Source organism: Xenopus laevis, chromosome 1S (genome assembly GCF_017654675.1).
Source record: "Xenopus laevis strain J_2021 chromosome 1S, Xenopus_laevis_v10.1, whole genome shotgun sequence".
Taxonomy (NCBI): domain Eukaryota; kingdom Metazoa; phylum Chordata; class Amphibia; order Anura; family Pipidae; genus Xenopus; species Xenopus laevis.
The window spans coordinates 186,491,798-186,519,672 of record NC_054372.1 but is presented as its reverse complement, the minus strand read 5'-3'; the positions used below and the strand labels follow the sequence as shown (position 1 = coordinate 186,519,672).

General features: G+C 39.7%; 1 protein-coding gene across 4 annotated transcripts; it reads left to right on the top strand.

Annotated features, from left to right (window-relative positions):
* The first annotated feature begins 440 nt into the window (after window positions 1-440).
* Window positions 441-27,875, top strand: nadk2.S (NAD kinase 2, mitochondrial S homeolog). Of its 4 annotated transcripts, none has more exons than XM_018244520.2 (12): window positions 441-795; window positions 9,415-9,503; window positions 9,908-9,996; window positions 11,485-11,566; window positions 12,064-12,147; window positions 14,697-14,827; window positions 16,916-16,997; window positions 17,963-18,058; window positions 22,944-23,029; window positions 25,320-25,373; window positions 26,138-26,261; window positions 27,289-27,875. In XM_018244520.2, exons 1-12 carry the CDS (start codon window positions 574-576, stop codon window positions 27,425-27,427), a joined length of 1,278 nt encoding a protein of 425 aa, XP_018100009.1. In that variant the 5' UTR covers window positions 441-573; the 3' UTR covers window positions 27,428-27,875. The 4 variants fall into 4 exon arrangements, with proteins under 4 accessions (XP_018100009.1, XP_018100007.1, XP_018100008.1 ...); XM_018244518.2 differs by having other exon boundaries at window positions 17,915-18,058; XM_018244519.2 differs by having other exon boundaries at window positions 442-795; window positions 17,915-18,058; window positions 22,974-23,029.

Below are 27,875 nucleotides of genomic sequence, written 5' to 3'. Positions count from 1 at the left end.
AAAATGGTTTATTTACATGAAGCAGGGTTTTACACATGAGCTGTTTTATGCAATATCTTTTTATAGAAGTCTACGTCGTTGTTTGAGGGGTATAGTTTTTGTTGAACTAGAGCTCATTTATGAACACTGGGCAAATTTGCCCATGGGCAGTAACCCATGGCAACCAATCAGATTGATTCTTTCATTGTTCTACTTGCAGCTGGCTTTAAAAAGCTAATCACTGATTGGTTGCTATAGGTAACTGCCCATGGGCAAATTTGCCCAGCGTTGATGAATGAGCCCCGACTTAAAAAGCTCCCAGAACTTGATGTTGACAACACGTGACGTAGTACTATACCGCCCCTATTCCGCCCGTTTGCTACACAGAGCCAATCACAAGCGTGCGTTCTACTACACCCAGCCGTGGCCCATTCTCTCGCGCCCCGCCCATTTTCCCAGCGTGCTGTCAGAGAATGGCGCGCGCAAACCGGAAGTGTGCTCGGAAACAGGTGCTCGATTTGTCTCCGAGTTGCAGGAAGTTTTTGCAGTGGGGCGGGAGCGCGGAGGAGTCGTCAGGGCTTTCTCTTGACCACCATGAGCTTGCGCCTCCTGTGCTCCGTGTGCGGCGGCGGCGGTGGTGGTGCGGCTCTACGGGTCCCGCGTGGTCTCAGCTCCCGCCGGGCATACTCGGGGCCACGTTCTACTGAGGGGTTCCGTCCCGCTAGGGTGGCTGTGGTAACCAAGACAACGCGATACGAGTTCGAGCAGCAGCGCTACAGATCCACTGGTCTCTCTGAGCAGGAGCTGAGGGACTTGGTGAGTTTATAAGTCAATAGGGTGACAGCTGGGCTTCCTCTCATCACAACTCTTGTTGCCTCAGCAATGTTCTAAATACCCCTCCCGAGTGGTCCTTTAAATTAATTTTCAGTATGATGTAGAGAGGGATATTCTGAGACAATCTGCAATTTGTTTTCATTATTTATTAGTTGTCCTTCTTGAGCTTTTTATTCAGCATCTCTTCAGTTTGCCATTTCAGCAGGCTGGTTGCTAGGGTCCATATGACCCTAGCAACCATGCATTGATTTGAATAAGAGACTGGAACATGAATAGGAGAGAGTCTGAATAGAAAGATGAGCAATAATAATAAATGCGTAGCCTTCTAGAGCTTTTGTTTGGAAATGGAGTCAGTCGTTTCAGAGTTGGATAGGGACAGAGGAAGAAGGTAAATCAATTAAACACCATTAAAAGACCAATTGAAACGTTGTTTAGAAGTAGCCATTCTTTAACATAATAGTTACATAGTTAAATTGGGTTGAAAAAAGACAAAGTCCATCAAGTCCAACCCCTCCAAATGAAAACCCAGCATCCATACACACACCTCTCTCTACTTTCACATAAATTCTATATACCCATACCTATACTAACTATAGAGTTTAGTATCACAATAGCCTTTGATATTATGTCTGTCCAAGAAATCATCCAAGTCCCTCTTATAGTCATTAACTGAATCAGCACCACAACATCACCCGGCAGTGCATTCCCCAACCTCACTGTCCTGACTGTGAAGAACCCCCTACGTTGCTTCATATGAAAGTTCTTTTCTTCTAGTCTAAAGGGGAGGCCTCTGGTACGGTGATCCACTTTATGGGTAAAAAGGTCCCCTGCTATTTGTCTATAATGTCCTCTAATGTACTTGTAAAGTGTAATCATGTCCCCTCACAAGCGCCTTTTTTCCAGAGAAAACAACCCCATATAATTTAACTCTTCCCTCCCTCTAACCAATTTAGTTGCACTTAGTCTCTGCACTCTCTCCAGCTCATTTATATGAGTGCACTGCACTGCATATTCCAGATGAGGCCTCACCAGGGACCTATAAAGAGGCAGAATTATGTTTAATTTAAAGATTAACCATCCCTTTAAACATGACTTCCACATCCTGACCCCTTTTGTTGTATATATTGATAGTCACAGGTTGACTGTGATTGAAATCTGTTTGCCAGGTGGTCATTAGAATGTCAGTCGTGGTAGAGCAGATAGGACACATGTCCTGGTTTCTAAGGGGCCCCTTTTGTCTAATGTGCAATTTTGTAGCAGTTGTTTGATATATGTATAGCATAGACTAGCGTTGTCCAGCCTTGCATTTTCCAGCTGTAGTATAAGTGAAACTCTCAGGATCCCAAAGGCATTCTGGGAGTTCTAGGCCTTTTCATTCCAATGCTGATGTGTCTACAGCAATCTCTGCCACTTCTAATGCAGGGTGGCATCCTTACCCCTTTTAAACTGATTTATAATATCCTTTCATTATTACACATGCTTTATAAGTGTTTTCAATAGGGCCGAACCCCCGAATCATTTGCAAAAGATTCGGTCGAATACTGAACCAAATACTAATTTGCATATTCAAATTAGGGGTGGGAAAGGGAAAAAACCTTTTACTTCCTTGTTTTGTGTCAAAAATTAACGCGATTTCCCTCCCCGGCCCTAATTTGCATATGCAAATTAGGATTTGGTTCGGTCCGGCAGAAGGATTTGTCCGAATCCTGCTGTAAAAGGCAGAATCCTGCCCGAATCCCAAATCGAATACTGGATCCAGGGGCATCTGAACTGTTGATACATTTCTCAGCAGCATCTGTGGAGTATTAGCAACTATTGTATCAATTCTAACAGCTGCCAAACTCAGGGATTCTGCTCAGCAGGGACAAAGATAACAAATATATCAACTAATCAGTTTAGAACAGTTACAGAGTCGGCGACCCACCCTCCCAGAGTTGCTTTAGAAGGTGAAAAATGAAACTTTACACTTCAATATTAGAAAAACGGTCATATAGAAACTGACCGGAAAAAGTCTTTATTTCTATTGAACTATCTGAAACCAAATGAGCTGAAAAAGTGTTGAACAACTCCTTTAAGATTTTTTTAAAAGGACAAGGAAAGCCCGATCCACTGATGTTTCTTTTAGGAATAAAATTGTCAGTCATCGGACTCATTCATGAGAGGTAAGCTAAGAAGTTTGTGAAATATTCTCTGGGCCACTGACATTTTCAAAAAGGGAAAAACATAGCCATTAGATTTTCTGCGGGATGCCAAGGGACATTGGCGCTGCACAGTGAATCAGGCTTTCCCTGTCCATTATGTGCAATTAAATGTATGTATCTATCATCTATCTGTCTATTTACTGTTTATATTTAAACCTATAAACATTAAAAAGACTATGCAAAAAAAATAATGGTGTTCAGTAGAATTTTGGAACTTCATCTTTCTTCTGTTTTGTGGATGAGAAGAAGGTGACTGTAACTTTGGCCTCTCTATGGGGATTCATAAGTTCCATGTGTAGGACAAGCCTGGCTTTGCAGAGGTCACACACAGATTAGTGCTTCAATCTGGCATTGTCTGTCTTAAAGAGACATTGACACTAGAAATTAACCTTTTCTATTATAACATTATGGTCTTTGCATGCTGTTTATAATTTTGGCATAAAAGCATTTGCCCAACGCTTTTACATTGCCTATCCAATCCCTATAAATTCCCCACCATTCAGCAGATTAGAAGTAAAAAGGCTTGAACAGAAAGATAAACTAAAAAAACATACTTAAAGGAACGGTATCACCAATAAATGAGTGTTTTAAAGTAATGAAACTATAATGCACTGTTGATCTGCACAGATACAACTGGTGTGTTTGTTTCAGAAACTCTGCTTTAGTTTATATAAAAAGCACTGCTGTGTAGCCATGGGGGCAGCCATTCAAGCTGTAAAAAAGGTTATATAGCAAATACCGGATAAGCTCTATAGTATACAATGGGATTCTTCAGCACTTATCTGTTATCTACGTTGTATTCTGTGCCTGAATAGCTGCCCAGCAGCTTATTTATATAAACTATAGTAGTACTTATCTGTTATCTACTGTGTATTCTGTGCTTGAATGGCTGCCCCATGGCTACACCGCAGCATGTTTATATAAACTATAGTAGTACTTATCTGTTATCTACTGTGTATCCTGTACTTGAATGGCTGCCCCCATGGCTACACAGCAGCTTGTTTATATAAACTATAGTAGTACTTATCTGTTATCTACTGTGTATCCTGTGCTTAAATGGCTGCCCCCATGGCTACACAGCAGCTTGTTTATATAAACTATAGTAGTACTTATCTTTTATCTACTGTGTATCCTGTGCTTGAATGGCTGCCCCCATGGCTACACAGCAGCTTGTTTATATAAACTATAGTAGTACTTATCTGTTATCTACTGTGTATCCTGTGCTTGAATGGCTGCCCCATGGCTACACAGCAGCTTGTTTATATAAACTATAGTAGTACTTATCTGTTATCTACTGTGTATCCTGTGCTTGAATGGCTGCCCCCATGGCTATACAGCAGCTTGTTTATATAAACTATAGTAATACTTATCTGTTATCTACTGTGTATCCTGTGCTTGAATGGCTGCCCCCATGGCTACACAGCAGCTTGTTTATATAAACTATAGTAGTACTTATCTGTTATCTACTGTGTATCCTGTGCTTGAATGGCTGCCCCCATGGCTACACAGCAGCTTGTTTATATAAACTATAGTAGTACTTATCTGTTATCTACTGTGTATCCTGTGCTTGAATGGCTGCCCCCATGGCTACACAGCAGCTTGTTTATATAAACTATAGTAGTACTTATCTGTTATCTACTGTGTATCCTGTGCTTGAATGGCTGCCCCCATGGCTACACAGCAGCTTGTTTATATTAACTATAGTTGTGTTTCTGAAGCAAACACACTCGTTCTACCAGTGCAGTAGAACAGTGCATTATATTTCCATTTCTTTAAAACACGTTTTAGATGTTACTGTTCCTTTAAGCCTTGCTGGTTTCCTAGTTGCTGAGAACCCTGACAACTGGATAACATTTTGATTTGCCCGCTAGAATAGTGTGGCTAGAATTTGAAAAAAAGTCAATTGCAAAATTGTCAAGTTTTATCATTCTTTTTTTTAACATTCATTTGAAAGTAAACACTCCTTTAAAGTTAAGCACAGCTCACAGAATCACAAATATTAATTGTTTTGCTACAAATAGGTAAATCTCTAGCATTTTAACATTTATTTTAAAGTAAATATTCCCAAATACCCAAATATTAATTGTTTTCAGTAAATCTGCCCCTTGTTTGTCTTATTTAACACGCGTATGCCTTGTGACTTCTGGTTTAGATTCTTTTATGCCACTTGTGCAACATCAGGGATGTGGAAATTGAGGTTTTTGGAACACTGGCGTGGCAGTCAGCCATTGGTCATTTAGAGTTGTTTTGATTTTCAATCTGATTGTTACTTTATAGAGCTATTTATAACCGTTGCCTTGGTTTGTAGCGAATACTTATCATTTAGAATTGCATCTGTTTTGAGCAAGGTCTGTGGTGAGAGCAACAGGCCACTTTACTAATATTTGCAGCCCAAATCTTCTTGTGCAGTAGATCTATAGGTTACCATTTTTCAAAAAAAAAACGCTGGTAGATTCTTTATTCTGCACATGATTACCGGTATATACAATATCCATACAATGTAAACCAAATGCCAGGGCTTCCTATTCACTGTTGCTGTTATTGTTTTGATACAGTAATGTATACACCCGTGCAACAGGAACATATGTCCTTGTTTATAAAATGAAAGTGGAAATTATTTGTATCATTCAATGGGGTATATTTATCAAAGAGTGAAGTTAGAGATCAACATGGTCCGCTAGAGTAAAATTCCGCCATTCTCCATTTATTATTATGGGATTTTTAAAGGAGTATTTATCAAAGAATTAACTTTCACTTTCACCCATTGATAAATACCCATAGAAATGAATGGAGAGTGTCGGAATTTCACTCCAGCGGACCGTGTCGATCTCTAACTTTACTCTTTGATAAATATACCCCAATGTGTCAGCATCAGAAGTTACTGTTGGTACTTGAAAGACCAATAACATAATTTTTTTTTAAAAAAAAAAAAAAAATTTGATTCTTTTTAATGAAAAAATAACACCAAGACAGTTTTAATTCGCAAAGCTTTTGTTAAGAAATTACTCTCTGCTTGCGCTCCTTCAGAAACGGCGACAGGGCGATGATCCATGGTGGGGGGGGGGGGTTAGTTCTCCGTTAACGAGTTAGTATGTTAAAGAATAATCTTTTTTTTTTTATTACTTTATTATTCAGTTCCCATTTTCATCTTCCAGTGTCTTATTCAAATCACTGCCTGGTTGCTAGCATTAACTGGATCATAGCTACCAGATTAGTAAGTTCATTTTTTTTATATATAATTGAATGGCAAAAGATCCATTTAATGTGTTGATAAGCAAACTAATGTTCTAAAAGGAGTAAATTGGTTAGAAATTCAGTAACAAAAATGGGATTATATGGAAAGGCAAAACATCCTAAATAATATTTTGACTTGCAGTGTTAGACTAGAATTAGTCACAGTATAGAGATAAAATTACATACAGGACTGTCTAGGGTTTCTGGCCGTCTGCTATGTGGTAAATATGTATGCTAAAATAACTTGCTATTGCTAGAGTGTAATGTTATGTGCATTAAGTGATAAAGCATGTGCTCTGCGGAAAATCACTGGTGGTGAAACGGATGGGTGAAGGGCAACATAAAGCAAAATAACGGGTGCACTCTAGGGGTCAATGGTGACTGAGGTAGCATTATGGACAGCTGCCAGTTGGGACCTCGAGTAGGGTGCTGTCTGGGTAGCTTTAAAACATTGCAAATTTCTCCTGTGTTAGGCATTGGAAAAATATGGAAAAAATGCTCAGTTTGGTACGCTCAACTTTTGGCTTTAATAACTGCATTGAGTTAACTCTACATTTGATGTAGAGTCCTGCGTGGGTCCATTTTTTGGGACCCAAACCCGACCCGTAACCGCAACCTGCAATCCCGGACCTGCAACCCGCATTCTTACCCGCTTGGACCCGCTACCCGACCCTACCCGCAAGTACCTTATCCGCAACCCGGACCCGCGACCCGCTGACCATCAAGAATCAGGAAGTGCTGTCATTGTAAACGGGAAGTGATCTCATCGGAAAAAAAGGAGTAAAACAGGAAGTTCTGTCATTGTAAACCGGAAGTGACATTATCGGAAGTAGACGTGACCAGAAGAAAGGAGTGAATATCGATAATGAGAATACCTGCGGTTCGACCCGCAACCCGCAGAACCGCTGACCCGCGGGTATATCAGCACCTGGAACTTCTAAACACAACCCGCAGGGTACTGCAGGTTTTTGCGGGTACCCGACCCGCTGCAGGACTCTAATTTGATGTAGCCTCGCTACTTAAATTGTCTCAAAAAAGCAGTTCACTTTAATGCAGAAAAAATATGTCGCTCACATATATGATATGTGCTCATATCATCAATATGGCACACTTACCTGGGTATGTAAAACCCCGGGTCTTACTCTTGGGTAAGCAGTACTTCAAACGAAATACAAGGATGGCATGAGGAAGGAGCACTTACCAGATGAAATGAGTGGCTGGGGTTCATCACCCGAACCCGTAGCTGAAGGTGAATTGCAAATTGAAGAAATGTCGACGACCACTCCACGTCCACTCGTGTTTTATAAGTTTATTTCAACTTGTTAAAAGCAAACATGGACCCGTTTCGTATCAGTTGATACGTAGTCATAGGCATAGCGCTCTGAAGTGCCGAACGGCTTTTTAAATCTAACACCCGGACATTACATCATTACATTGTTGCAAAATGTGTCTTGTTCAATACATTATTCTTTATAACAGTCAACTCTTACCCTTCTCTATTGTAAGTGTTTGAATGTTTGGGCTTTTAGAGCTGCTTTGCTGATTTAGCATTCCACTAATCTGTTCACACAATCTGTTTACAGGAGTGACTGACACTGCAATAGACCCCAAAGGATAGAAACTAATAATATTTTTATTTGACTGCTAAACTAGTGATTGCTGTAGTAAAGACTGTAGTAAAGGCTGCCATACTTACAAACAATATTGGTCCTATAGTCTCCGAAGATTATCTGCGAGTGTATGGGGGCTTACGACGGGTCTCTCTGATGAATATCTGGCCAAGATATCCATCAGGGAGGTTTGATTTTTCTGGTAACCAAGGACCTCATCTCGTCGGCGCCCAGTCTCTTTGTTGCAATCTGATAGTTCGGATTAACCCGATATAGGCCCTTGTACACAGGCAGGGCAGCCATCAGGGGGGAGAGTTGTAGGGGGCCCCGGCCATGCCACACTTACTTGATTAGCCGGGCCCCCCCATCTTTCTGAGAGCTGCTGACTTCGGGAAGGCATGGACGTTTAAGGGGCCCTGGCCACCAATTTTTCTTATAAAGTGTGTGGGGGGGGGGCCTGGCCATTTTTACTCATGTGGGGTCCTAGCCACCAATATTTTTTTTTATGGGGGGCCCTGACCACCAATATCTTTTTATTTTTTATTAACGTGGGAACCCTAGCCACCAATATTTTTTTTTGTTTTTTTACTGTGTGGTGGGGAGGGCAGACCTGTAGGTGGGGCTTGCGTTGGGCGCGGGCCAGGGGGCCTAGGAAATTTTGTCGTATGGGGCCCTGCGATTTCTGATGGCGGTCCTGTACACAGGCTTACATGCTAACTGATGCATTTTTGAAGAATAATAGCTTGACCTGTGCTTGCAATTCCCGTAGGACTTAATTGAGGGTGATTCAGAAAAAGGCTTGGGTGACAAAATTTGAAATGAGATAAGGAATCACTGGCACTCAAAGGGCAGGTGCAAACAGGGACAGTCCCTTGCGTTTTATTAGCAGAAAATGGGACATTTTGGGGTCAGGCCCTTTCAAGCATAAACATTTGAAATGAGCCCAAGTGCCCTAAAGGTAATACTGCAGTGAGAGTTGTAAGCCCCTGTGATTTTCCCTTTTTTAAAAAGTAGGAGCAGCAAACTACGTGTGACTGTTGCTTGTGGGACAGTTAAAGGGGTTGTTCACCTTTAAATAAAATGTTAGCATGACAGAGAGAGTGAAATTCTAAGATAATTTGCAATTGGTTTTCATTTTTTATCATATGTGGTTTTTATGTTAAAACTGACAATATGTCTAAATATAAAATTATGTTTGCTCTTTTGAAAAACAGATTTCAGTGCAGAAGTTCACTGGAGCAGCAATATTAATTAATGCATTTTGAAAAAACATATTTTCCCATGATAGTATCCCTTTAAGTTTCAGCATTTGTTCAGGGCCTCCTTAATTCACTGCAAGGTTACATACAGTATTTATATTTAAACAAGCTGTATCCCCCATTGACCAGTGGTTTATTGATAGGTAGTTAAATATAAGATACCCCTGACTAATACTCATGCTTTATGTGTATGTTGGCAAAGAAACGCTCACCCAAAATCTGCCCATAACTACTCTTGGGGCAGCCCTACTTTTTGGGGGGTTACTGGTCTAATACAATGTATCTTATTGATTGCAGCTTGAATTGAAGGGATCCAGCTACAATGGTCTTCTGCAACGATACAATATACACTCAGAAAATGTTGAGCACGTTGTACAGAGCCTACGGTAAGAGATTCCGTTATGTATTTGCTTGTACTGTAGTTTATTTTATCCGATTTTCCGCCATAATGCTAGAGGCCCATCTATCAAAGGTTGAATTTTGAATATGTGTGAATTTTTTTTAATTCGAATATACTCACAGTTCGACTGGGAGGTTATTTAAGAAAAAATTTGAATGGCTACTATTTGATCGAATGGTTCGGACTGTCAGGAAGGCTCCAAATTGGCTTGTACATGAACTCAGCAGGTTTTAGGTGGCAAATATTCAAATTAGGACTGTTTCCATGGTTAAGGTGTGATAAATCTCACATTCCAATTTACATTCCAATAGGGTGATTAAAATTCAAATATGTGCATTTTGACACAGTCCGGTGTGTAACTAACTAACTTTTTTTTTTTTTTAAACTCAGCAATGAAGGTGCCGATGTTCGACTTGTGAAAAGAAGAGACTATGACGAGGAGACGGTACGATGGGCTGATGCCATTATATCAGCAGGAGGTAGAAACGTGGTCTTTGGCTCTTACATTGTAATGGTAACTTAGAACAAATACAGCTCCTCTTACACGATTGTTTATACAGAGGAAGGTCAAACCTATTATTTAGAAAGTGATTTGAATGTGTTACTGACTGTATTTAGACTGCATTGTTTTGCTTTCACGTGGAGCTTTGGTTCAGTTCCAATCATTTTTCTTTTTTCCTGGAGACTAAATACTCCGTGGGAGGGGTAGGTCTGTGGTAGTATTAATGTTATTAAATTTAATGGGTGATGTATTCCAAATATCTATTGTGTATCCTGTTCTTGAATGGCTGCCCCCATGGCTACACAGCAGCTTGTTTATATAACTATAGTAGTACTTATCTGTTATCTACTGTGTTTCATGTGCTTGAATGGCTGCCCCCATGGCTACACAGCAGCTTGTTTATATAAACTATAGTAGTACTTATCTGTTATCTACTGTGTATCCTGTGCTTGAATGGCTGCCCCCATGGCTACACAGCAGCTTGTTTATATAACTATAGTAGTACTTATCTGTTATCTACTGTGTATCCTGTTCTTGAATGGCTGCCCCCATGGCTACACAGCAGCTTATTTATATAAACTATAGTAGTACTTATCTGTTATCTACTGTGTATCCTGTGCTTGAATGGCTGCCCCCATGGCTACACAGCAGCTTGTTTATATAAACTATAGTAGTACTTATCTGTTATCTACTGTGTATCATGTGCTTGAATGGCTGCCCCCATGGCTACACAGCAGCTTGTTTATATAAACTATAGTAGTACTTATCTGTTATCTACTGTGTATCCTGTGCTTGAATGGCTGCCCCCATGGCTACACAGCAGCTTGTTTATATAAACTATAGTAGTACTTATCTGTTATCTACTGTGTATCCTGTGCTTGAATGGCTGCCCCCATGGCTACACAGCAGCTTGTTTATATAAACTATAGTAGAGTTTTTGAAGCAAACACACCAGTATTACCAGTACAGGGCAACACTGCATTATATTGTCATTCTTTTAAAACACTTGGTGACCCTGGTATGTGCCAGTGGATATAGATCAAATGGATAACAAGTATATAGCTGATAATACAGGTATGGGATCTGTTATCCGGAAACCCTTTATCCCGAATGATCCGAATTATGGAAAGGTTGTCTCCCATAGACTCCATTTTATCCAAATAATCCACATTTTTACAAAGTATTCCCTTTTTTCTCTGAATTAATAAAACAGATATAATTAATCCTTATTGGAAGCAAAACCAGCCTATTGGGTTTATTTAGTGTTTACATGATTTTCCAGTAGACTTAAGGTGTGGAAAGATCTGTTGTCTGGAAAGCCCCAGGTCCCATACATGTACTTTTATGCACCAGAGATTTCTTTTTGGTGTCATGTTTTTCTACATGGTCTAATAATTTTTCCCTACTTGCAAAGAGCAGGAACAGAAATATTATTTACACTCACCAGTATGGTGTTCTTTTCTAGGTGATGGCACAATGCTGCTTGCAGCAAGCAAAGTACAAGACCGCTTTAAACCAGTGATTGGAGTTAATACTGACCCAGAGAGGTAAGTGAGCTTTCATTTGGACCCTAGCAACCAGATTGCTGAAATTGCAAACTGGAGAGCTGCTGAATAAAAAGCTAAATAACTCAAAATTATTTGTGAAATAGAGGTTTAAAATACTAAACAGATGTTTATTTTGCCATGGTTCTGCCTATAAATGGTCAGTTCCAATCAGTGTGCCCCTTATACAGTCCTCCACCAATCACGTATTGCTTTAGGTTGTGTATGTGACAGAGAGGCCTTGCACATGCCCCCCTATAGTGTAACATTGATGCTGCAATAATAATTCAGTACTTGAAGAAAAAGTTACTTTAACACATTTCCCTGGTTTTACATTTTTTTTTTACATCATTTTTTTCTGGTCCACTGAAAAACATAAAATGGGGGTTCTACTGTACTTTGTTGAGTATATTTGAAGTGAAATGACAGGGAGGGCTTGAAGCCAATTTATACATATGGGTATTTTTCATAGGATGAGATAAGAGTGCTCTTTTTCACAGGTCTGAAGGACACCTTTGTTTACCAGTGCGGTACACTCGGTCCTTCCCAGAAGCTTTACAGAAACTATATCGTGGTGAGTTCAGGTATGATTAATTTCATTTTGATTGAAACTATACTAGAACTTGTGCACAGTAGACTAGAATTGCCTGTACTGCCTTCCATATTGAAGAAAGCTCTAAAATTCTTATTCACTCTCTCATCATATCGCGTCTAGACTACTGTAACTTTCTATTAATTGGCTTCAGGGTCGGACTGGGGGGCCCGGGGCCCACCGTGTCTTTTGCCTCAGGGCCCCCCCCTCTGGACTCTGAGGGCTACTGCCTCCTGTTGTGCAACCCTCCCCCCCCCCCGCTGTATGTGTGCGCGATTGTGACCCTGATTGCCTTTTGCCTGCCAGAGACTGTCACCTCTTCAGTCCATAGGGAACACTGCCTTGAGGCTCATAAACCTCAGCAACCGCTCCTCCTCTGCCTCGCCACTCTGCCAATCCCTACACTGGCTACCGCTACCTTTCAGAATAAAATTCAAACTAATGACCCTGACATTGAAAGCACTTCATAACTCTGCCCCATCCTACATCTCTGAACTCATCTCTATATACTCACCCAACCGCTTACTACTCTCCTCTACTGACCTGCTCCTCAACTCTTCTCTCATTACCTGCTCACATTCAAGACTTTGCAAGGGCTGCACCCCTCCTCTATAAATCTCTCCCACGGTCTCTCAGACTTTCTCCCAAACTTTCTGCTTTCAAAAGATCTCTTAAAGGAGAACCAAACCCTTGCTAATAAAACCCCCTACCCTACATAGACCACCCCCAGCCTAGTAGGTACCTTTGGTAAATGCCCCTTACTCTTACTTACCCCTCGGTGCAGATTCAGGGCATCAGAGTTCACAGGCGCCATCTTCTTCTCTTCAGTAATCTTCGGGAATAGATCGGCGTGACGGTGCATGCGCAGTTGGAGCAATCTTCTTTTATCTAGATGGTATTACACCCCCACAAATCTAGCCCATATTTAAAACAACACCCTCTCCCCCCAGTGTGGAGAGAGGGGCACATTTTATCACATGTGGTGGACTTGTACGGTGGTTAAGGAGTACTGGGAAATGGTAGGCTGCATTCTGCCAGCTGTTTTTAAACAGCCCAACCCTCTTCTCCTGGGTCTATCCATTAAATCAGGACTGCCCAACTGGTGGCCTGCGGGCTGCTTGCGGCCCGCGACCCCCCTTGAGTAGCCCCCCACATCAGTCTGCCTGCTGTGTCTGCTTACCATGTGTGAATTTTAATAGGTTTCACTACAGAGATTAACTGGCCCCTGCATTGTTTAATCAAATTCAGACTGTAATCCCCTGTATTGTTCACACTTGTGACACCTCTATTGTTCACACTCCTAAAGCCTGTACTGTTCACACCTGAGACCCAGACCGAAACTTCCCACATTGTTCTTCAAAATGATATGGGGCGCCAGCACTGTGTCACTGTATGTAGCAAATCTGAGAGTGGTCCTGATATGTGGAAACTCCTGCTCTGTTCTGCCTTCCCTATGCTCCCTGTGTGTGCCATACTCTTTACCTGTCCTACTCTGCCTGTGTGCGCCATAATCTTTGCCTGTCCTACTCTGCCTGTATGTGCCATACTCTTTACCTGTCCTACTCTGCCTGTGTGTGCCATACTCTTTACCTGTCCTACTCTGCCTGTGTGTGCCATACTCTTTACCTGTCCTACTCTGCCTGTGTGTGCCATACTCTTTGCCTGTCCTACTCTGCCTGTGTGTGCCATACACTTTGCCTGTTCTTCTCTGCCTGTGTGTGCCATACTCTTTGCCTGTCCTACTCTGCCTGTGTGTGCCATACACTTTGCCTGTCCTACTCTGCCTGTGTGTGCCATACACTTTGCCTGTTCTTCTCTGCCTGTGTGTGCCATACTCTTTGCCTGTCCTACTCTGCCTGTGTGTGCCATACACTTTGCCTGTTCTTCTCTGCCTGTGTGTGCCATACTCTTTACCTGTCCTACTCTGCCTGTGTGTGCCATACTCTTTACCTGTCCTACTCTGCCTGTGTGTGCCATACTCTTTGCTTGTCCTACTCTGCCTGTGTCTGCCATACTATGCCTGCCCTATGCTCCCTTTGTGTGCCCTGCTCTGCTTGTGGAACATAAGACTGGTATTTGTTCTGGGGGTTCGTTAGCATTTGAAAATTATTGTTAGGGGGCCCAAGGTGTTTAATCATGTGATGGGGGGTGCTGTGTTATCCACAGGGGAGGAGGAATATGGATTTAAGGGTAGGTCTTAAAGGAACAGTTCAATGTAAAAATAAAAAAATAGGCTGTGCAAAATAAAAAAATTTCTAATATAGTTAGTTAGCCAAAATGTAATATATAAAGGCTGGAGTGAGTGAATGTCTAACATAATAGCCAGAACACTACTTCCTGCTTTTCAGCTCTATAACTCTTCAGTTAGTCAGCGACTATAAATGGGGGCCACATTCTCCTTTAAGCAAGTATATCCCTAACTTTTTGAGGACTATGAAGTCAGATTCAGTAACTGTACTGGATTGATAAAAATTCCCTACAATAATCCATGGATTTGGTTGGCTGCTCTTCTAGTATTGTATTAATTCCTTTCATTTCTAGATGGCAGTGGCGCCAGAGGATCAGACTTTACCTGGAAGGAACTGGTTTTAACCTCATCCCTGTGGATTTACATGAGCAGCAGCTGAGCCTGGATCAGCACATTAAGGCCCATAACAGCCAGCTAGAGCAAAGTAAGGTGATGATGCCATGCCCACTATAACACACATAGGATTTGTTTTATTTCAACAGTGTATTGGGAAAGTTTTTTTTAAATTTTTAAAAATTATTGTGTCAAGTCTGATCTGGTATCCATTATAGTCAGATTTATTTCCCTGCTACTGTATTTGCTATGTAGTTGGTATAATTGTATGTATTATTTTGAATTAGTATTGTGTAGTATAGTGGAATATAATTTGAATGTCTAATATACGATCGAATAAGAACAATCCAAAAATTAGATTCGTAAATTGATTTGTTTTCCCTTCCGAAAAAAACTTGAATGTCAGGAAGGCTATTAACATCTCCATATGGCTCAACAGACCTCTGTCATTGACTTCTACATGAATTCAACAGGTTTTAGAGGGAGAATATGCGAATTAGGACTGTTTCCGTGGCCGAGGCGTGATAAATCTCACATTTGAATTTACATTCGAATAGGGGGATTAAAACGTGAATGTGTGAATTTTGACACCAATACAAATTAGAAAGTTCAAATTCGAAAATTGGATAGTGTTTATTCCTGCCCATTATAGAATCCTCTTGCAAATTCCAAATTGCTTTCATCTCCATTAATTTATTTGTTCCTGTTCGTTTGCAAAATACACTTTGCCTTATTACTGTAATTTAATTAGATTCAATTAAAAAGTGTTTTACATCTTTAATTCAGTTTTCACACTCACCCTTTCCCTCCTAGTTTTAAGTATTTTGGAGTGAAGATTTAGAATGGCAAATACAAGTTAGAACAAGCATTTTAGTGATTCATTTATTAAACTGTATTTTAATACCATTTCTACTGATGGGAGCCAGTGAGGACAAGTTTCCTTCAGAAAAAATCGTGTTTGGAACGAGAGGGATAAAAACATCACTAGCCTTTAAGGATTTATTCACGTTTTCATGAACTCTTAGTATATTGTAGACTGATCTCTTTAGACAGTTTGTTTTTTCTGATACTGGATGAATGCTTACTTTTGAGTTTCTGTTTGAGTTTAAACAAATACTAAAGCAAAGCTTGGACTTGATAATAAATGCAATATTTGTAGGGTAAATGGTTAGCTATTTAAAGGGATGCTGTCAATGTATCTGAAAGGATAAGTAAACCTTTAAAATAAGTGAATGTAAAATTGACGAGAGTGCTATTCTAAGCAAGTTTGTAATTTAGATTCATTGTTTATTTAGCTTTAACTCCAAGATTTTAAGGGATACATGTACTCTTAATATGAATGAATTTTGTTACAACAGCGCCACCTGCTGGTCAGTTTCCCACCAGTCTGACCACCAAGTAGTCAGGGAAGTTGTCAGGAGAAAGAGGCTGCTTTGATGTTCTTCCGCTTAGGAAAGATTTGAGAACGTTTTTTTATTTTTTTTCCTAAGTGGAAGAAGATCAGAGCAGCCTCTTTCTCCTGACGACTTCCTTAACTACTTGGTGGTCAGACTGGTGGGAAACTGACCAGCAGGTGGCGCTGTTGTAACAAAATTCATTCATATTAACAGTACATGTAACCTTTAATATCTTGGAATTAAAGCAAAAAATGAATGTAAATTACAAAAGAAATTAGAATAGCACCCTCATCAATTTCACATTTACTTATTTTTAAGGTTTACTTATACTTGAAGTGTCTCAGTGGGACCTGGATTTTACTATTGACTGCTGTACTTAGATCTATGATGTAGCTGTTATCTTTTGTTAGGGAGCTGCTATCTGGTTATCTTCACATTGTTCTGTTGTTAGGCTGCTGGGGGGGGAAGGGAGGGTATGATATCACTCCAACTTGCAGTACAGCAGTAAAGAGTGACTGAAGTTTATCAGAGCACAAGTCACATGACTGGGGGCAGCTGGGAAACTGACAATATGTTTAGCCCCATTTCAGATTTAAAAATTTAATATAAAAAAAATCTGTTTGCTCTTTTGAAAAACAGATTTCAGTGCAGAATTCTGCTGAGTAGCACTATTAACTGATGCATTTTGAAAAAAACATGTTTTTCCATGACAGTATAGTCACTTAGTCTGGAACTGTGTGTTGATGTAGCATTCAACTGATCCTGCTTCATGTTAACTTTAGAGTCTGTAGCAGTGTCTGGACCCCATCTTTTGCCAGTGAGAGCCTTAAATGAAGTCTTTATTGGAGAATCCTTATCATCAAGGTACCACCTTCTGTTGCTTAAAACCACTTAATGTGCTTTTGTTTTTCATTGTCCGCTTTCTTATTTGATCAATTCGCACTATTGCATGCAATGTGCTTAAATTGTTGCTACTTGCTGATTTTATGATGGCTCAGAGGTCCCTAACAATTTTGCAGCCTCTACTGATTTCCTTTAAAGGAACAGTTCAGTGTAAAAATAAAAACTAGATAAATAGATATGGAATAAAAAAAAGTTTCTAATACAGTTAGTTAGCCAAAAATGTAATGTATAAAGGCTGGAGTGACTGGATGTAGAACAGAACACTACTTCCTGCTTTTCAGCTCTCTAACTCTGAGTTAGTCAGCGACTTTAAGGGGGGGCCACATGGGACATAACTGTTCAGTGAGTTTGCAACTGATCCTCAGCATTCAGCTCAGATTCAAAAGCAATAGTTATGACCCATGTGTCCCCCCAAGTCACTGATTGGTTACTGCCTGGTAACCAATCCGTGTAAACCAACAGAGCTGAAAAGCAGGAAGTAGTGTTCTGGCTATTATGTTAGACATCCAGTCACTCCAGCCTTTATACATTACATTTTTGACTAACTAACTTTGTAGAATTTTTTCTATTTTGCACAGCCTATCTATTTACCCAGTTTTTATTTTTTTACTGAACAATTCCCTTAAAACATAAACATAATTTTTCCAAATATAGTTTATCTTTTTTTTTTTTTTTTTTTTTTTATCACTTTTCTTATACACTTTTTTTACAGGCATATAGAACAAATCTATTGGATTTCACATTATACAAACCCACTATAATGGCTTCTTTCCGTCTCTGCTGTTTCCTGGCTGCCTAAGAGGATACAATATAATAGCCATGATTTAGCCCTGTGTGTTATGCACACCTGATATACACCTATGTTCTGTCTTATTCAGGGTGAACTATAAATCCTGCAAACCACGTTTTACCTTCTCGCTTCATAGGGCCTCCTACTACGAGATCTCTGTTGATGATGGTCCTTGGGAGAAACAGAAGAGTTCCGGTCTGAACGTTTGCACAGGCACAGGATCAAAAGCCTGGTAATTTCCTTAAATACTATAAATGTATGTAAATACTATACAGCCGTTCAAAAAGGTATCTCTTTTTAGAAATAATTTTTCCAGCCCTTTATTATCAGTGGGTGTATACTCCTTAAAGTGGATCTGTCACCCAGACACAAAAATCTGTATAAAAAAAAGTCCTTTTCAAATTAAACATGAAATCCAATTTCTATTTTTTATTAAAGCATTCATGGGCATAGAGGCGGGGCAGGCAATTACTTTCATTTTCCATTCAGCACTTCCTAGATGTCTCTGCTCTCCCCACATTCCCCAGTTCTCTTCACTATTTAATTGTGTAGCCAGGGCATGGGGATGGATATCAGGTCCCCCATTCTGGTGCACAAACAAGATTTTGAGATGATACAAGGCCTTGTCTTAATAACAGTGTCCACAAAATGGCTCCTGCCTGCTTGCTATAATTATGAATTCCCAGACTGAAGGAAACAAGATTCAAATAATTTATACAGTGTAATTAAAGTTCATTTTGCTTGACTAATGTGATAAAATAGGATTTTGAATAATTTTTTTGGGTGACGGGTTCTATTTAAAGGATTTGTTCACCTTTAAATTAACTTTTAGTATGATGTAGCATAATGTAGAAAGTGATATCCTGAGACAATTAGCAATTGGTTTTCATTTTTTATTATTTAGGGTTTTTAACTTTTTATTCAGTAGCTCTCCAGCTTGCAATCTCGGCAATCTGGCTGCTACGGTCAAATTAACCTAGCAACCATGCACTGATTTGAATAAGATTGTGGAATATGAATAGGAGAGGCCTGAATATAAAGATGAGAAATAAAAAGTAGCAATAAAAAACATATGTAGCCTTACAGAGCATTTGTTTTTAGATGGGGTCAGTGACCCCCATTTGAAAGCTGTAAAGGGTCAGAAGAAAAGGTAAATAACTCCAAGTATAACATATAAATAGTGAAGACCAATTGCAAAGTTGCTAGGAATTGGACATTCCATAACATACTAAAAGTTACATCAAAGGGGAACCACCCCATTTAAGATGATGCGCCAGATCCCATTGTTATTGATAAATTTTATCCACTCTTCATTTTGGGATTCGTTTAGGATTCAGCTTCTTTTACCAGGATTCGGATCAGACCAAATCCAAGTGCCTGGCTAAATCCAAATCTTACAAATCACGTGACTTTTTGTCACTTGAACAAGGAAATGGGAATGTTTTTCTTTCTGCGTCTCGATGTGGTTGTATTTGGTTGCTGATTCGCTGAATCTTTCAGCCAAACCCCAAAATTTGGTGCATCCCTTATTTTTATTCAGTAACCCTTGTTCGTTAAATTGTTACAAGGGGTCATGACTTAGACGAATTTAGGACTCACTCAGGGTGTGGTTAGGTTAGATCAGGGCTGTGATTAAAAGTGATACTACTTTGATTTATTATTCCTAGTGAAATGTTGGTAGATATGATAGGCTCAATGTATTATACTCACAGGGGCTCATTTATAAAAATTGGGCAAATTTGCACCAGTGCAGTAACCCATAGCAACCAATCGGCCATGGCCTATGATTAAGTGTCCCTGCGTGACACGAAACGCGTCAGGCATTATCCTTTTAGATGTAATGTTATAAAAGCTTGGCCTTCAAAGGTGCCTGATGAAATTCTTCAGACCTGTCCGATCGTCGGCTCATCTCCGCCATACACGCACCGAATATTGTACAAAACGATATTATCTGTGCGGCTATTGCCACCTTTAGCATCAGTTTACTTGTACAGGTATGGAACCCTTTATCCAGAATGCTCAGGACCTGAGGTTTTCCGGAAAACAGATCTTTCCGTAATTTGGATTTTCATACCTTAAATTTGAATCAAGTACAAGGTACTGTTTTATTAGTGCAGAGAAAAAGGAGGAAAAAAATGTTAAGATTTCCGTAATTCAGAACTTTCTGGATTACGGGTTTCCGGATTAAGTATCCCATTCTTGTACTAAACATTAAAACTAAATACTGTGTACTAAACACGGGATAAGTCCTCTAAAACACCCTAAAGCCCAGCTGTAATATCATTGTCCCATTTTAGAATTGTTTCTCTTTTGTTCTTTAGCGCTTGGTTAAAGCATCTGCCCTTCATTGGTTTATCTCTTCCTGTAACTAGTGGGTTTTTTTTTTTTAGGAGAAACCACATTCCTTTGTTTCAGGTTTTTCATCAATTCCCTGGTTCCATGTTTGCTTCAGCAGTTGGCAATGGAGCATTCATTGTGTTGTCTGGTTCACATTCGTGTACGAGTGCCCAGAGTTTACTGATGGTCAATATTTATCTACTGAATTCACCCCATCAAGTACTAGCGCCCCAGGAAGGTTCTACTGTGTCTTTTTTGGTAAATCTGAATATAAAGCCCCCAGGAGTATGATGTAACCAAGCTGTTTATATTGTCACCAGCTCTAGATCCAGTGTAAGATCGCTGGTGCCCTTTAAAGCATGACAGATTTAATGTGTCCCAATAGCTTTAAAGGAAAACTAAACCCTAAATAAGAATGTGATTAAAATGCCATATTTCCTATACTGAAGTTATTGCACGAGGCTAAAGTTTCAGCTTGTCAATAGCAGCAATGATCCAGGACTTCAAACTTGTCACAGGGGGTCACCATCTTGGAAAGTGTCTGTGACACTCACATGCTCAGTGGGCTCTGATTGGCTGTTGAGAAGCTAAGCTTAGGGCTCGTCACTAATTATCCATCAGAAAATTAGCTTCCCCTGTAATATAAGCTGATGCTACAGGTTTGCTGATTATTAAATTCTGATGCTAATTGCACTGGTTTCTGTGCTGCCATGTAGTAATTATCTGTATTAATTACTAATCAGCCTTATATTGTGACATTTCTATTCTATGTGTACTGTATATTGTGAGTGGGTCCCTAAGCTCAGTAAGTGACAGCAGCACAGAGCATGTGCAGTGAATCAGCAGAAAAGAAGATGGGGAGCTACTGGGGCATCTTTGGAGACACAGATCTTTACTGCTAAAGGGTTGTGGGTGCCTTGGGCTGGTACAGAAGCACAAAACATAATGTACAACATTTCTCGCTACTTCTTTAGTTAAGCATGGCTACTTGGGATACACTATTATCTGTCCAAGTTAAACAGCAGATAATTAAAGTCTGCGCCAGTTTATATCTCAGGATAACAGCCACATAATAAATATAAAATATGAAGACTGGAAGGGGCAGTAAGGGGCAGCATCTTGGATAGCAGATAAATGAACACCACCAAAAATCTCATGCTAACTGGTCCTCACAATTTTAGAATCTATGATGAGGGCATCAGGGGTTGCATTATGAATAATAATAATAATAGTCTGATTTTTCTTACCAGAGTTTGAGGTTCGTCCAGTGACTCTGCAGATGTATTTCTAGTTGCGCTTTTGAGATGTTTTATAGGTATTTATCATATAGAGTATGATATGTCAGGCTTCTGATGTAATTTCTACATCATTTAATTCCTAACCTTATGCATTTAATTATGGACTAGATTTTTAAATTTGTGAGTTTTGAGAGACGCAAGGTGACTCCTATAAGTAGTCCTCTTTCCCCAGCCTCCCAGGTTAGAGATGCATGGGTGAGCGATTCACAGATCCTACACCAGCCGAACCCAGTGCCACTATATAATTAGTTACCCACATCTGACCCGTCTCTAATGTCGCAGGGTGGACATAATGTCCGGCAAACATTCAGCTAGTGATCGTAGGTTTTAAAGGAGAAGGAAAGCCATTGAGGCAGTTAATTACCAATAGATTAGCCACAATAGTACAAGCTATAACGCTATATTTATTCTGAGAATGCTTTACCATACCTGAGTAAACCGCTCCAGAGACACTATCTGTTTGTTTAGGATTGGAGCTACCATATTAGATTGGTGTGTCATCACTTCCTGCCTGAATCTCTCCCTGCTCACTCATGGCTCTGGGCTCAGATTACATGAGGGAGGGGGGCGAGGGAGAGAGGAGCAAACTGAGCATGCTCAAGCCCTAGCCCTGGAGGTTTAAGCTGAAAACAGGAAGTCTGATACAGAAGCCCATGAGTACACAATGAAATGAAAGAAACGCTGTTTTTCTTTTGACAGAAGACTCGGCAGCATTACATTGAGGGTTTACTGGTGTATTTATATAGACCTTTCTGATAAAGCTTACTTAGTTTTAGCATTTCCTTCTCCTTTAATGCAAAGATCTAATACTAACCATTTATATTTAAGCTGTAGGGTTAAAGTAGGAAAAATAACAAATCAGATGATGTTCTGGCCATGAACTGGCGGCAGCAGCAGGCAGCAATCGAATGAAAGTTATGTCTTGGAAATCGTAGTTACAGTCACTCATGGATATCTTCAAAAATCTAAATTTATTATTAAAATCAAATTTTTAAAACTCGGATGGGTTGAAACGACCGAAAATTTTGAATCAAATTTGATCAAACTCAATTAAGAGTTTTTTCTCCGAAAAAAAAACCCCTCAAATGTCAGGAAGACTGCAAGCAGCTCCAAATTAATCCCTGGACCTCTCCCATTGACTTAAATAGCAATTCGGAAAGGTTTTAGGTGGTGAATAGTCTAATTCGAATTCTTAAAGAGCCAGAGTATGATAAATCTCAAAAATCGAATACGATTTTTTTTAAAAACTCAAATTGAATTTGAAAAACTCCTTAGTCGAATTTTAAAGTTATGACCATAAAAAAATACCCTTAATAAATCTGCCCCTTAATGCATTTGTATTGAAGAGTTGAAGAATGACCTTTTCTATAATTAGGCAAAATGTATTGTTGGGATGACGGGTTTACACTGTTGATTTATATATTTAACTGAACTTGGTCATTATTTCATTTGTTTTCATCCTTTTATTTTCTATATCACAAGGCCAATCTGTTGCATCTGTATCCTCTGCAGGTCTTACAATATAAATAAGATGTCCTCACAGTCTGTGGAAGAGCTGCTTAATATTGGTGAGTGGCTTCACATAGCGCTGCTATACACAGTGCCACACTATAGAGTCGTGCTTGTGTTTCTGATTGGATTTGCATGTGTGTAGGAGTACTCATTACAAGGATGGGATCCGTTATCTGGAAACCCGCTATCCAGAAAGCTCCCAATTATGTGATGGCCATCTCTCATAGACTCCATTATAATAAAATAACTCACATTTTTAAGAATGATTTCCCTTTTCTCTGTAATAATAAAACAGTAGCTTGATTGGGTTTATTTAAAGTCGAAATAATTTTTAAAGGAAAACTATACCCCCCAAACAATGTAGGTCTCTATAAAAAGATATTGCATGAAACAGCTCATATGTAAAACCCTGCTTCACGTAAATAACCCATTTTCATAATATATACTTTTTTAATAGTATGTGCCATTGGATAATCATAAAGAAAATTGCCATTTTAAAAAATAAGGGGCGCCCCCTGGGATCATAGGATTCACAGTGCACACAAACAAACCAAGCAAACCATAAATTCGGTCACATGAGCCAATTAAAAGCCAGAGTTCTTTCTTTTGCTCCCACACTTCTTCCTGCTACAGTTAGAGCTGCAGTATTTCTGGTCAGGTGATCTCTGAGGCAGCACACAGACCATCACAAAATGGTGGTTCAAGGCACGAGATGTAAAAGCGCAATATTTACTTAAATATATATTCCAGTTTGATAAGATTCTTTAATATGTCAAGTAGTAGTTAGGCAGATTAAAAAAAAACTAAAAGGTTTAACTTGATGGACGTGTGTCTTTTTCAACCTTACTATTAGAGATGCATCGAATCCAGGATTCGGTTCGGGATTCAGCCTTTTTCAGCAGGATTCGGCCGAACCAAATCCTGATTTGCATATGCAAATTAGGGGCGGGGAGATAAATTGCGTGACTTTTTGTCGCAAAACAAGGACGTCTAAGATGTTTTTCCCTCCCACTCCTAATTTGCATATGCAAATTAGGGTTCGGTATTCGGACGAATCTTTCACAAAGGATTCGGGGGTTCGGCCGAATCCAAAATAGTGGATTCTGTGCATCCCTACTTACCATGTTACTATATTACTTAATATGATATCAACTATCTTTTGCTTAAATATCCATTTTGGGTGTATAGTTTTCCTTTAAGTAAACAAAGTATGGAGATCCAAATTACGGAAAGATCCTTATCCGGAATAACTCTGGTCCCGAGCATTCTGGATAACAGGTCTCGTTACCTGTATTACAATATTATAAAATTGTTCTAGTCCTGTTGTCCTTTAACGTTGTTTACAATACTCTGAAACGAAGTATTAAAGTGATACTGACACTGAAAAATTTATTCAAAATCTAAATGTACATCAAAAGTTTCCTATAGCTCATATTGATCGTTTTTCACTTATAGTTCTGCGTTTGTCCCGTCTCAACATGTCAGTTTGAGTTTCTAATGCAAACGGACTGCTGAAGCTCAAATATGGCAGCCCCCTTATAGAGGAACATGGGGATCAGATGGGTAATGTAAAAGCATCAGGCAAATACTTTTATGGCAAAATTATAGATCGCATTCAAAGATAATATCACAGTAAAAAAAGGTTTAATTTCAGGTGTCAGTATCTCTTTAAGGTATAGTATGTTTTAAAGAGATACTGACACCAGAAAATAACCCTTTTTTAATATCTATCATAACATTATCTTTGAATGCTATTTATAATTTTGTTCTAAAAGTATTTTCCTGATGCTTTTACATTACCTTTCGTAGCCCCATTTTCCTCTATGAGGGGGCTTCCATATTTGTGCAGCAGGAGTCCGTTAGAAACTCTTACAGTTTGAGAAGGGACAGTCAGGTTGACAAAACAGTCAGGTTTTGGAACTTCAAGTAACAATTACTTACAAAAGCAGAACAATCAGTAAAAAAGATCAACATGACCTATAGGTAACTTTAAATGCAGATAAATATTTTGAAAAGAACATTTTTAATGTCAGTATCACTTTAAAGTACAGTTATATAGCAGCAAATGGAGATGCAAACTAGTTGAAAATTGTCCTTGTCCTAAAAGAGAACAGCACCCCTTTCAGTGTAAAGGTTAAGGTAGAGCCCCATTAACTTTAACAATCATATTTTTTCCTCTTTCCAATCAAGAGAAAGCTAAGCCAGATCTAGAAAATGCTGCATCATATGAAATTCAGAGGCCAATGCTTTAAATAGATTATCGGTGTGCGATTTCCTTCTGATTTGGATTAATTATTCACATTTTTTAATGGTTTTCCTGCCCTAACAGTTGTTTTTGTCTTGCAGTCCGAAAACATAAATCCTTGAACTTCTCTTTAGACCACGATCTAATACAACACGGTGGGTGTGCTTGGAAATCTGTATAGTAACTGCAATACTGCTGCTTTTCATGAGTTAGTTGTTTTTTTAATTGCCCTGGTGGGTTGGGCACTTGGTGGGTAGCAGAGATCCGCTTGTTTAAAAGCCTCACCCAATGAGAGCAGGCCTTAAAGGGGACCCGTCACCCAAAAAAATATTCAAAATCCTATTTTATCACATTAGTCAAGCAAAATGAACTTTAATTACACTAAATAAATGCTTTGAATCTTGTTTCCTTCAGTCTGGGAACTCAGAATTATAGGAAGCAGGCAGGAGCCATTGTGTGGACACTGTTATTAAGACAAGCCTTGTGTCATCTCAGAATCTTGTTTGTGCACCAGAATGGGGGACCTGATGTCCATCCCCATGCACTGGTTACACTATTAAATGGTGAAGAGAATTGGGGGAATGTGGGGAGAGCAGAGACATCTAGGAAGTGCTGAATGGAAAGTGAAAGTAATTGTCTGTCCCGCCTCTATGCCTAAGGTATAGAGGAGGGGCAGACAATATTTGATTGACAGCTGATTTTTAAATGGCTTTACAACAGCTATGAATGTTTCAATAAAAAATAGAAATTGGATTTCATGTTTAATTTGAAAAGGATTATATTATACAGCTTTTTGTGTCTGGGTGACAGGTCCACTTTAAGGTTTAGAAGTTACATCGGACTTTGATAGACCACAAGGCAGAAAGCAGGTATTGTACAAATATATATATTTATTGATCTATTTATTTTTTCCTAACAGTTACTGATGCATACAATGACTCCCTCGTTTATAATCCAGAGGAGCCAAAGATGTTTTTTAGTGTTCGAGAGCCCATTGCAAACAGAGTGTTTTCGAGCAGTCGGCAGCGTGGCTTCACGTCCAAGTAGGTGTCAGCAGCCATCAGGGGGGAATGGGGGTACTGCTTTTCTGGGCCCGAATGTTTTGTGGAGTTAAGGGGGGCCGAGCTGTGCTGCACTTACTTGCATAGCCGGCCTCTGAAAGAAGGGCAGGTTGGAGCTCCGGAGCCTGCATCTTGCTTCCTGTGCTCTGATTCACCAGTGAAGTGCAAGTCCCGGTAAAGATGCATTGGGATTGGATGGGTGAAGTTTGAACCTCCCCTCCAGTTTATCCAATTACCATTTGGCTTTACTGGGACTTACACTTCACTGGCGAATCAGAGCACAGGAAGCTGAAGATACACGCACCAGAGCTCCATGGCTAAAGTAACTGCAGTGTTGTTTTTTCTTATAACTTGTAGGGGCCCTGTCCACTAATTTGTATTGTTTTTTCTTTTTTTTATTAAATAACTTGTAGGTGCCCTGGCACCAAAGTTTTTTTGTTTGTTTTTTGTAACTTGTAGGGGGTCCATGGCCACCAATGTTTTTTTTTCTTTAACTTGTTGGGGGAGCCTGACCACCAAAACTTGTAGAGGGGCCCAGGGCACCAAAGTTCTTTTTTGTAATTTGTAGGGGGGCGAATTGTTTAAAGAGTGTGTCTTGTGTGGCCTTCCTACTGATGAGTAAGGTTGGGGGGCCCAGAAAATGTTGTTGTGCTAATGGCAGCCCTGGGTGCCAGTGATTTGAACCTGCATTTGGTCCCATCCAGATTAAATATCATTTATCTCCTGGTTGCAGAAATCAATTTGCAAATAACAGGTCAGACAATAATAGCTCATCTTTGCAAATGAATATTCTTTTGTACCAACTTCCCAGTGTATATAATAGATCCAGAGTTGGAATGCAGCGCCCTCTGCTGTTCTGTTCATTTAACGACCAACCTTTCGAAAAGTCATGGGCATTGCAATGGTGCTCAGAAGAGCTCTCTGACCAATTTTACATTCATTTGTTTTGTTTTGTTCCCCTTTAAAAAGTTTAGGAATGATGTTTTTGTTTTGTTTTTTTGTTTGGAAGGGTATGTGTGCGGTCCCGGTGCTGGGATGCTTGCATGGTGGTCGATGGAGGTACATCCTTTGAGTTCAACGATGGAGCAATTGTATCTATAGTGATGGATGATCAGGATGCCCTATGTACTGTGCTGCTGGATGACTGAAGTGATGTACTGACAGGGAGTACTTATAGCTGATTATCTGTAGCTATGGGGTCCTACTAGAGGAGAAGCTTCAGTAAAGCCCTTAACCTAATGTACCAGTTCCTTTGCTGCAAACTCAGGACACTAAACCAATGAGAGAAGAGACCGGTGAGTACAGAAGGGCTGTTCCCTTTGCTGGAGATCACTGGTATGGAGTGTACAATGTTACCTTAGTTACAGGAAAACCCTTCTGCTGACGCTAAACCACAATTCTCTTTTAACTTTGACAATGGAGTGATCGCAAACAAAGCCGAGGGGTGTAACCCCCTGGAGCCAAGCTTAGGAGTCATTCTCTCTTAGCCAATCACAAGCCATGCTGATGCCAAACCTTCACAACTGCTATAAAAAAAATAACATTTGATGGACTGTTGTGTATATTTGTAAAAAATAAAAAAAAAATTATAAATTC

Coding starts and splice junctions, on each gene's coding strand:
- nadk2.S (XM_018244518.2), top strand. CDS start 574: ATGAGCTTGCGCCTCCTGTGCTCCGTGTGCGGCGGCGGCGGTGGTGGT. Junction 12,148..14,696: donor CTATATCGTGGTGAGTTCAG/GTATGATTAATT, acceptor TTTCATTTCTAG/ATGGCAGTGGCGCCAGAGGA. Junction 23,030..25,319: donor GGAAGAGCTGCTTAATATTG/GTGAGTGGCTTC, acceptor TTTGTCTTGCAG/TCCGAAAACATAAATCCTTG.